This window comes from Corvus brachyrhynchos, unplaced genomic scaffold (genome assembly GCF_000691975.1).
Source record: "Corvus brachyrhynchos isolate BGI_N302 unplaced genomic scaffold, ASM69197v1 scaffold83, whole genome shotgun sequence".
NCBI classification, from domain to species: Eukaryota; Metazoa; Chordata; class Aves; order Passeriformes; family Corvidae; genus Corvus; species Corvus brachyrhynchos.
The window spans coordinates 5,536,937-5,548,870 of record NW_008238464.1 but is presented as its reverse complement, the minus strand read 5'-3'; the positions used below and the strand labels follow the sequence as shown (position 1 = coordinate 5,548,870).

Here is an 11,934-nt window from a genome sequence, read left to right as displayed (position 1 = left end):
CAGGTGAAATTTTAGTGGCAAATGCTCTCTTTAGAAAGCTTCTGAGAATAATTAGAGTTATATTTGTATATTCTAGCCTGTTGCAAGAGCCACTCAGTAAAAAATGTCGAAGCTCAGGCTAACACACAAGAAGAGAAGAAAGAAGTACAAGGTACAAGTTGGTTTAGTTTTGCTTTTTCTATCCAAGACAACACTGGGCTTAAATACTCTTAATACATTTCTCTTAATTACAATTTCTCCTTTGGAGTGTATAAAACCCGTATCAGTTTACTAAAGAATGGTCTATAACAGTTTTTTATACTTCCAGAATGTCACTTAATCCTCTGATAGCAACTAAAAATACAGCAGAGAGATTTATTTTGTCAGCAAGGTTGCCAGCAGAGCTAGCTCCTGACACAAAGCACTGGTTTGGAAACTTATTGCCAATTTAAACTTCTCTAATTGTTGTTCTACAGATAATGTTGTGATATTCTCTGAGAAAGAAGAGTTTGAAAAACTTACAGCTACTCCAGCTAAGGCTGCCAAAAGGTGGGTAAAAGATAAGTATATTGCTAGTTTCACTGAAATGGGGAAGGCACATGGTCATCATTCATCCTGGTACAGTGGAACACATGAACTAATTCGATGGGTGTGCTGGCAAGTTGCTGCAGCAGGGCAAAGACCAGGTGCCTTAGTAGGCTTTTCCCCCTCTGGTTTCTAAGAGATGATAACAGATATCATGAAGAGACACCTGTGTCCTCCCCATTCTCTCTGTGACCAATTCATCCGCTCTTGGGATTCCATCTACTCTTTTGAGAGGCTAATTTCTGGGATCTGCGTGCAGCTCTCACTCACATGGCCTTAGTGAGGTTCCTCTTCCCTTTCTAGGCAGGAAGAGTAAAAATAGCTGCTACAGGCCTTAAGGAAACCCCTTGTTCGTAGCATCATCTGGATGGCAGGTTGTGGTAGTTTTCCTCATCTTGTCTCTGCCCAGTAGCCAAACCTGCCTGGGTAACATGATTAAGGTGAGCTAAACACTGTCCTCAGCTGGAAAATCCCTCTCTGAAAAGATTCTTGCAAGCTACCTGTGACTGTGTGACTTGGTGGGCATTGCACATACACCCTGCGCTGGTGAAGGCTGTTACACTCACAGGATTTCGGAGGAAAGGCATTTTAAAAAATGGAAGACAATTCTATTCAATTACTCTTGGATAGCGAAACGGAGATGGCTGGAGTCAGCTCGAGAGGCTTCACTAAGATAACCATATCCTTCATTTTACAGTGAAAATGATGCATCTTCTGAGAATGAACGACTTTTAAGCCGGAGTATGGATAGTGATGAAGAAGCTGCAGTTGACAAGCAAGGGACTCCAGAGAGATGCTTGTTATCTTTAGTGCATTTGGCCAGAGATAAATCTTCTACAAGCAATAAATCAACTGGGGTAAGGCTACCTTGAGATTTAAAAATTGAGACCGTTTTTTTACTTTTTTTTAAGAAAAAAATATATAAGCTATCACCCCCCAAAATGCATTGTAGTGTAGATCAGATTGATGTACAAGAGCTTCTCCAGACAAATTTCTTATAGAATCTCTTTGCATAATGACATGTAGAATGTTCAGGGATGATAATCAAATTTTCTACAAGACTAATTACTTTGCTTTTTTGAGTGTTATATTTACAGTTTAAAGAAAGAAAAACCCCAAATAACAGCAATCCCCTGTTATAGCTAATGCTAAGACAGTAAAACAATATATCAGCATGGCAGGATTCAGCTGACAGCAGAGCATCTGAGTACCTTGACCCAGCTGCATCGGTATTTCCATGGCACAGACTTCTCAGTAATATCCGGTGTTGTGCTTGGTTTCCATGTGGAATTTTGAAAAACATACACATGGCTTGAAGGTCATTCCTGTGCTCTGAAGGACTCTGTAATCCACTGTTTTGCTGTGGAAGGCCTTTGCTTCTTCCTGCTTTTTTTTTTATGTAATGCTCAGGGCTTTTTTTCTAACTTGGAGTATTTTAAGGCACAGTTAAGGCCACAAACTTTTAGTTTGTGTTAACATCAAATTATCCTTAAAAAGAAGGTGTCTGCTAAGATTTTTTCAGTATTTCAAATTTATTTTAAAATGGCAATATCTAGGTCAAAATCACATCATTAATATCAAACATCAGATATTGTTTAAGAAAAAAATAGGTTTGAAAATGCATCTTTTCATGTTTGCATGTTTTGAATTGTTGGGATGGATCCGCTCAAACTTTCTAAAACACATCACTTTTCAGCTGAGATCAGACACAATGTCTCAACGCAAGTTAAACAGTTTTGTAGTTGTAGACATTTATGACCATCTGAAAATAACTTACTACTCCAATACTCACATTTTAAAGTTCGGGTTTTTGAGGTCTCTCTAAATATCCAACTTGATGATACTTTTGCAAGCACTGGCTTGAAATAGGATAATACATCTAGGGCCGTCATGAAATCTGAATATTTAATAAGGAACAGGTTACCTTAGAAAGATCATGGATCATAGATACATTCTCCAGAGTCATTTAGATAGATAGCCCATAAGTGCACCTTAAGCATGAACTATTTCTTCCAGACCTGTTCTAACACACTTCCTCATGGACTAAAGACAGCTGACAAGGCTGAAGACAGACTTTTCAATGAAGGCGCAGATTGCATCAAGATTCTCCACTCCATACCTAAGATGTCACAATTAAGCCAGTTGCCAGAAGCTAGAAAAGCAGTAATTTTCTTCAGATTGGGAATTAAGTAGCATTAATAGCACAGGAGAGAGTATTCAGAGCAGTTAGACAAGGATAAAGAAAATTAGAGGCTTGCTATTAACCAAGCCTTCTTCTTCCTAGTTATAACAAAACCCATTTGCAATGAGCTGCCACAGAGACGATCATCAGGCTAAATATTTCCTGTTTGCTTTCAGCTTAAGGTTTAAAAATCTCCCATCTTCTGCCTCTGGTAAAAAGAGCATCTTGCATAATTCTTCATGGAATTACTTAACCTTCTTCTCTCTTCTAAAAGTGAGGGGAGAATGAAAATAAGCATCCAACAGTTTTCTTAGGAGAAGTTTTAATAAACCCTATTAAAAGAAAATTTCCTGTTTTCAAGGTTCTAAAACAGGTAATCCAAGCCTAAAATAGCAACGTGACTGACTCAGCACATGTAAATTACATGAGGAAGATGTGAGCAACACTCAGTGTCTGCATTGTGTTGCCCTGCGGACAAGGCACTCGCACTGTGCCTGCCAGGCACGCCTCAGGTGGAGCAGCCACTTTGTGCTCTCCAGCTGCAAGTCCATTAATCCACGTCATTGATGTGCCTTGCCCTTTACAGCCCAAATAAAATGAGGAAAATCTTTCCACAAAATAAAATACTGAAAGCAGAGCTTTTATTCAAGCCTCCTTTGCAGTGAAAAGTGACAAATTTGTGGAGATAATGCTAGAGTCCTATCGAAAAGACAGCTTTTCAGAAAGCTCAGTCCTAATGAGAGCTGGCACAGAGAAGAAAATTTCAGTCCCTGAGAGCTCATGACATTTTGACATTTATTTTCACTCCACATTGAATCCAAAGCCAAAACTTGAGAATATTTTGCTAAATGAAACTATATTAAAATGTCCATTTTTAGCTTGAAAAATGTCAGGTTTTCAGTCCTGTTTCTTTTTTGTCAAAAATGACTAGATTCCCTGGGACTCCCAGCTTTCTTCTCTCCAAAAATTCACTGGTTTATTTTTTTAAATCTATCTGTAAAATATTTCAGTTAATTAGTAAGGCACTAAGCAGGTCTATGTCAAGAGACAGAAAGGAAGAGCCCCTCCTCTTCAGTCCTCTTAGATTATCAGAAGAAGGCAATTTCAGTTTGAATTTAATTCCCTGTATCCAGTCCTGACCTAGTTTACCTGGACAACCCTACATTAATTTCGCATACATGGTACCAGATTTGTCCTCATTCTCAGGAGTTTGCGTCAGTCTGAAAGAGAAATAAAACATACAAACACTTGGAGCAGAAAAGTACTTGCTCCCAAAAAAAGTCTAGAAGTTGGAATGAAAGACTCTAGCAGTGGCAAGTGAAATCATAAATATGTTTATGTTTCATGGAATAATTGCTGTGTCATTTTCTTTGAGTCTTCAAAAGGGACCCTTAAGGACAGTGTATGAAAACCTCATAAAATGGAGATGTCCCACAGACTTTCCACTGCTGTCTTCTAATTGTTTAATCTTGTAACTGAAAAATTAGTTTAATCTTGTAACTGAAATAAAACTCTTTTCATTTAGATTCAAAGTCGAAGGAAAAAGATACTTGACGTGTATGCTAACGTATGTGACGTTGCAGAAGGTGAGTGTACAATTTGCACCTATGCTAACAGCATGAAATTAGATCACAAGCATTTGCTATAAAATAAGAAGGCCCGCTGACTATCTATGGAAAATAATCCCAAACCACAGAAGACACCGTAGGCAGATTTGTATTCACTTGCCAGGAACCCTGTGGTGCCGTGACCCCAGAGCTGTCCAGGCTGGGCTTGGGCTGAAGCACACCATGGCTTCTCTCCGGGCACGTGCGTGAGCTTCCTTCCCATGGAGAGCAGGAAGAGTTGTGATGGGCTGTGTTGGGACACACAAACAGGCCAAGATGCAAAGAAGCAGTTTTGCATTCCCCATCTAGAGGAAACCTGTTGGACTTATTTCTTTAGATAATAGATAAAAAATAGTTCTAAATATGAAAGTCGGATTTGGGGAGGGTCAGGATTGAGGGTAAGACAAGTCTCAACCTACTCTTCTTCTCTAAATTCTGTCCCATATCTCACAACATGTGGAGTTTCCAGGCTATAAGGATTTTGAACCTGTTTAGCACTTGACTACCTGAAGTGTTTTAGCAGAAGAGACACGAATTAAGTTCCCTGCAGAACAGGAGATGTGACTGTATTTACCTCCCACACCACACACACACACTTTGTGTATGATTATTCTGTAATTCAGGCAGCTCTGTCTCCCATCAGATTACTGCTGTTGAGTAAGAAAACTACAGAAAGCAAAAGACTTGTTTGGGAAAAATGCTGTAGCTGATTCTCTCCTCTGTTTTCTGACCATGAATACATAGAAAATACGTCCAGGAGAAAATAGCCTTTTCCCCACAGGATGAATGTTAAATCCTCCCTAGAGATTCATGATAGTAATGACAGCTAAGCACTTGCAGGGACTTTATATTTGCGTCTGGCATCATTGCTTCACCTCATTTCTCACTTTTCTACAAGGGCAACTTTCAATTACAGATGTGTTTCAGCAGCTGCTTGTGACAGTCTCAGGGAAGGGTCAAAGCTGTCTCTGGAGCTCAGACACTGAGACTGGTGTGCAGAGGTGTATTAATGGGGCTGCTCACTAGGGACACAGTTGCAATATACTTTTTCTAACAGCTAGTAAATTGTTGAAGCAATGGGCAGAGCCACGGGCATTCATACAACCCATCTATTACTTCTTTTCCAGGCAACTTTTTACCCTAATTATGATATCCTAATGAAGAATTAATTAGGTAATATAAAGGAATAACTTTGGGGCTAGACAGACCTATCATGAGCTATCACTTAAGATTTTAGCTGTATTCACTGCTAACAGTGTAATCTGTTGTACTTAAATAAATGTCAAGACTTGTACCCAGAGCCACCTGAAAAGCCATCCCTCCCTTTGCAGGTCTGAGCCCTACGGAGCTGCCATTTGACTGCCTGGAGAAGACCAGCCGAATGCTCAGCTCGACCTACAACACAGAGAAAGCCATCGTGAAAACGTGGCGCCACCTGGCCGAGAGCTTTGGGCTGAAGAGGGATGAGATTGGCGGGATGACAGATGGCATGCAGCTGTTTGACCGCATCAGCACAGCAGGCTACAGCATCCCAGAACTGCTCACCAAACTGGTGCAAATCGAGCGATTGGATGCTGTTGAATCCTTGTGTGCAGACATTCTGGAGTGGGCACAAGCAATGCCGGCTCCTGACCCAGCAGGAACATCCTGACATGCCTGTCTGGGCCCTGCACTTCCACATCAGCCCAAAGAAGTGTGATTCCAGTAAGCACTGCATCAAAGACTTTGGACTAAAGACCGTGGATGCTTCTTCTACCTAATTGTTCACGATAACCAAGGGGAAGCTCTTCTCTTTGACTTCTGAAAGTGAAGTTACGCATCTACCAAAACAAGAGCAGAAATCTCCCAAGAAGCTTGGCATGAAACATATCATTAAACAAAATGCTCATGTTAAACAGTTACTGATAGTAAGTGGACACACAAATATCCCTTTAGTGATCTGTGCATGAGTAGAAGGGCAAATAACCCTGCTGGTATCGACCTTCCTGCCTGGCCTTCAGGAAAGGAATTGAATAGCTCTCTGAAAATATTCCTGTCTCTTAGGGCTTCATTCAGTGGTTCAATGGTGTTGATGCATTGTGGTGGCCCACCTAAACCAGAGACTAGACAAGAATAAGAGAATAATAGTAGGTATTTATTTGAAGGGCCTTCCAATGGTACACCCTGGGCAGTCAAAAGGCTGCACCCAAGATGGACCCTGGGTCACGGGTTCTTCACACTTTTATAAGTTTGGTCCATTTGCATATCAGGGTTAATTCTCCAATTATAACCTCAGTTAATGATGTAATTACCCCAGGTTTCCCCCCCCCTCTTTAGTGGCTTTAGTTTACACATTTTGGGGCCTGGTGTCCTTGAAGAGCAAACCTAGAGAGGTTTGTTATGTCTAACCAGCATGAGAGAACAGCAGCCAACAGGCCACAAGAAACTTCAGAGTTACACACTAGCTAGTACAGGATTTGAGAAATATAAAAGGTAAAACCTAAGGCATCAGTTTAACAGTTACAGCCAGAAGCAGTACCACAGCCACAGTATCAATTAATACACATTAGGCACGTACATTTCTATCCTCTCCAACCAGTTTCATTTCCTACCTTGTTATGGGTTTGTTGTATCTAGGAGTATGTGCATTATGTGCATAGGTGTATATGAACAGTCCTCAGATTGACTAACTATGCTACACGAAAAAAGAGTCAACACAATTTACAGATTGAAGTGCTTCAAAACAATCTACATAATACATACAAATGCACTCTTGGTCCATACTGATATTTCAGAAACTATAAATTCAAACTGCTGGCTTGCTGAGGACAAGCTGGTTGGCAAGTGGGCAGTTAAAGTGGGCAGTTACTCCTTGCAAGTTGAGAGCAAAATCTTCTTTTCTTTACTGTTAAGAAAAAAATCAAAACCAAAACCAGATTGTTCATTACCATTAAAAATATACTTTTCCAATAGTGACATCTATATATCAAATTATATTCTAACCAGAGGAATTTCAGACAGCAGTGGTGCACATGTGACACAAAGAGTAAAAAGAGTAGATTTCTTTAGAGACACTTGAAATGCAGAGGAAAAAGTGTTTCTTAATGCGATATACTCTTGTAAGCCTAGACCATGAGCACAGAATCCACCAGTGACATCAAACTCATCTGGAAGGTAAAGCATTATTGTGAGTTTGTGAAGTACAAAAATTGATCTAATTTGTTTTTCTTTTAACTAATGTCTGACTTTCATAGTTAAAATTTATCTAAAACTCATTCAGACCACAAGTCAGTGTCTGTCACCAAACCTATTTGCCTAATTCATCGCTAAAATAGTGAAGATTAATTTCACTAAGTGCAAACACTAAACTAAGAGATGCCAATTACAGAGCAATACTTCATAAATTCCAAAATGCAATTAAAAATATTAATTATTACCCAGAATTTAACAACTAGTATTCCATCACTTATTAACTAGGTTTTATCTATGATAGTATCATAATTGTGCAAAACATTTAGCATCACTCTTTAACATCTATATTTAGTATCTTTTCAGCACTTGATTTGTATATCAGGGAAAGTGCATACTGCAACATGAAACCTATCCCTCTCATTATTCTTTTTCTACCCTTTCTTTCACATCATAACACACTCTTCATTAATCTGCATATGCCAAATTTGGTAAGACTTTAACTCTTGTTTCAATGATGCAGCAAGTCGCATTTATTTGAAATTTAACTAGATGATTGATGTTGAATTTAGGGGTGAAATTCTTGCTGTCTTGAAATCAATGACAAATTCATACAGATTTCAACAGGCTTTGATAAGATTTCTAGATCTGCTTACAGCTCAGCAATCTTCAACATGATTTTCAAGACCATGAATTTGCAGTTTTTACTATTGCTACTAGAATTAAAAAAAAAAAAAAGGAAAGAAAGAAAGAAAAAAGAAGAAAGCATCACGATTCTATTTTTCTTGTGCCAGTGTGTAACTGCAGTGTTATTCAGTGGACTGCCTCCTATGTTTTATGTGTCATTTAAAACTACACATCACGTATTTGTTAAAAAGAAGATAAAGAAGATACAGGAATCTTCTTTTTTTATGTTTATTGGGCCATGAAAAGTTAGGGTTTTGAAACTTATGGTGCCAATGTGAACACAGGCTATTTAACATTATTTTATTTCATATACAGTATTTTTATTGTTATACAAGAGACATACAGGATTGAAAAAGAATCCTGTAGGTCTTGCCAAAGCTTACTTTCTAATAACTTTGTTTAATGCTGTATATATAACTTATTATATTGTAAAATATGAAGATAAAATATGCTAATAAAAGAAAGAGGTCAAACACAATTGTATTAGCCATTTCTTTGATTAAATAGCATATTGCCTTATAAATCTGTAATTAAATACATTAGCCAAGGGCTGGCAGGCACATTCCTGTGGTATGGGAGTGTCTTGGTAACATACATGGAGGAATCTTTGCATTCCTGTAGGATACTGCTTTTCTGCATCACTCTGGAAACTTGAAGCAGAAACCATTTTGTCAAGAGAGTTTGCATTCAGTATTTCAGCTCACATGTAATGTGAAAATGCCAAGCCCCTTGCAATTCCTCAGAGAATCTCTAAGTTTTTATCTGTGTACTGAGGACCGTGCAGACTGTGAGACTGGTGAGTAATGTCACAGTAATGGTACTCTCATTAGCATGCCTGCCTTCTGCATTTCTAAACTAGCAGTACTACACAACATTACCAGAAATCTTTACTGGAAGCTTTCACTTCATGACAGGATAATTGTATTCATGTAGTCTTAGGCTGCACAGGTGAGACCGCCAGAAGAACTGCTAGCTTCTGTAAAAAATACAGAGCACCAGTTTGGATTTCCCCCAGACTGAACTACTTACTACCTTGTAAGACTTTCCCTGCCTAGTCCCAGCTTCCTAGCCTGACCAATACTGTCCCAGGTTTTCCTTAGAGAAACTTGCTGGACTTTGCAGACTTTCTCTGATTTCAGGTTGCAATCAGGGACTGCCTTCTACATAATGTTCAGGATCTGATGGTCTTGGACTGACGACATAAACAAAAAGAAGAGAGGTAAGGTGGGCTGAAAAGGGTAGGGGTCAGCTTTGCAGTATAAAACAACAACAGCTGAATGCCTTTATATTCTATAATTCCTATATTCTTAATTCTGTAATATTCACATTAGTCATGAACAATGTGCATAAATGCCCAGCAGTATGGGTTGGAGGATAAGCTGAAAAAGCACACCAGTTCCATTTCTCCCTGTCAAACTCTAAGCCTCATACAGTTCAGCAGTCCTGCTTTGTTTTAAGGAGGGTCTACTTAAGAGAAAAATTCTTGCTGTTGCAGGTGAAAATCATGACCCAGAGGTACAACAATGATTCCTGTATGCAGAAGTCATTCTTCTGCAAGCAACCTCTATACTAGTCTTGATAACGAGAAGAAAATGGAGCCCATGCCCTCATTATGTATGGGATAGGCTTCCTAGGGCATATTTCACTTAATATATTAATAGAAACAGGGCAAGAATGGACTGTCTCAGGCTATATCTAGTTCTAGATGCATAATATTGCATATATATTCTATCCCCACATCCAAATAAGTTCTTTTGATTATTTATTGTGATATAATTTATAATGCATAGGACCTGTTACCTCAGGCATTAATTTATCACTATCAACAACTCTTCAAGGACAGAAATATGTTGATTCCTTTTTGCCACTGTTCTGTAAAGTTAGCCTGTCTAAATACTTAGGGAAGAATGGTAAGAAGCCTTTTCATGCACTGCTGCAGAAGGCATCAGTGATTAGCTGTTACACAGGTCACACACAGGCATCTCATTTGTTCATCTGCTATAAGAAAAAAAAGAGGGTTTTTTTTTTATAGTTGAGGCTCCTATAAAAACAAGCTTGTATTAGGATTCAAGTTAGTATAGCAAGACAATTCAGGAATTATTTTCCAATTTAATCCACCACATAGAAATAAACAAAAAAAGTCAGGAGGAGGTAGTGCTGAATACTGATTAGTAGAAAGACAACTGAATCAGGAAGGAAACAGAGTTCAGCATCTGCTTCTGAAATTCAGCCTTGGTGTGCAAGACTGCTGTGAAAAAAAATCATCCTCACACACTTCAGTGGGGAAAAGGAAAAATCAAGCAGACATTAAACTGCTACTTTGTGGGAAGGATCATGAACAGAGAAATTATATTTAATTACATTTCTTATATAAATAACACTTGAATCCACAGACTAGAATATTCCTTCTTCTGAAGCAAAAAACCAGTCTGGCAACACTAGTTATTGCCAGCTTTCTTCAAAAGCCTACTACTTTTCCAAAAAGCTGATGTGTGGGTGGGAGATTACTCTCCTGTTTGAAACTCTACCATATGATACTTGTTTTTCCCCTAAGGCTAGATAGATTATGTATTTTTCTTCATAATTAACTGCACTAAGAATGCCATTTTATGGAGCTGAAAATGATCTTAAAGTAAACTTATTAGTAGGAATGTTTTTTATGCTGACCTTTCAACTATTGTTAGCAGTATCCTGGCCATTGAATTTGCAGCCCTAGCTTAGTAATCAGAGCAATTACTTACCATTAAGCTGCAGTGATCAGAGAGATGTGTTATATTCAGGGAAATATTCCTTGGGTCCAGTCTAAATATGCTTGAGTAATGGGCACAGAGAGAACTGGTTTTTGAGAAAAAAATATATATGGTAAATACACATGGCTTTTCAGCTCTCTTTCCCTCAGTTAATTCTCTCAGTGTGACTTTAGTCTTGTGCCTTATGTTTGTTAAATTTCAACTCAGGACCACTCAAAAGAAAAGCAGCTACAAGCAAGTACACAGAAAGTGATTTTGTTCAAAGTTATCTCTTCTAATAGTAAGAAGGTAGTCATAAATACCCAAGACCCTTGCTTTCAAACTTATGTAAAAAACAAAAGTCTAATAAACAAGGATGTTCCTAACCATGGTCAGAAGAGGGTATTCAAAGGTTCATCAGCCCAAAAGATGAGATGGATAGTGGTGATTTTGACACAACATGCTACAAGAGTCAGTGTGACACAGAAAGGTGCCTTTGCCCATCACAGTGTTCTTCAGGGGGATGTAAAAGGCGGGATCTCAACACTGCACAGTGCTATTACTTTTACAATAACTTCAGTGAGTTTTAAAAACATGTGAGCATTACATCATTCAGAGGAACACAAGGTCACTGCTCTGTCACTGTGGTTCCTCTAACCATTTGGAAAGTGGAAGATTACCAAATTGTTTCATAGATCAAAACTTCCAACTTTCTGTACTACATCTAAATACATTATCCTGAAGATAAATGCTTTTTATCATATCATCAATCTCCAAAGCCATGTAAGTTTTAGGTGAAAAATTCAGTGTATAATTAAAGGATCCAGTGTAACAGCTCTGAATTATGAGCTCTACTTACAGCTCCTTTTAAATCTGGTCTGGTAAGTTAAATCATATATTTTAGACATTGATGCTGATCAGGAATAGAAGTTCTTCAAAATATGTTGCCTTCAGCATACTTTCACCTTCCAGGTAAATTTATCTGCTACAAGAAATC

The 11,934-nt window shown here is 38.5% G+C and overlaps 1 protein-coding gene across 3 annotated transcripts in view; it reads left to right on the top strand.

Annotated features, from left to right (window-relative positions):
- EDAR (ectodysplasin A receptor) overlaps positions 1-6,526 on the top strand; it is a 71,823-nt gene extending 65,297 nt beyond the window's left edge. For all 3 annotated transcript variants that reach the window (XM_008635850.2, XM_008635852.2, XM_017737131.1), the window contains exons 8-12: positions 77-151; positions 456-528; positions 1,262-1,421; positions 4,272-4,332; positions 5,685-6,526. In XM_008635850.2, coding sequence (XP_008634072.1) covers positions 77-151; positions 456-528; positions 1,262-1,421; positions 4,272-4,332; positions 5,685-6,004 — 689 coding nt within the window. In that variant the 3' untranslated portion in view covers positions 6,005-6,526. The remainder of the gene's footprint in view (positions 1-76; positions 152-455; positions 529-1,261; positions 1,422-4,271; positions 4,333-5,684) is intronic.
- The last annotated feature ends 5,408 nt before the right edge of the window (positions 6,527-11,934 follow it).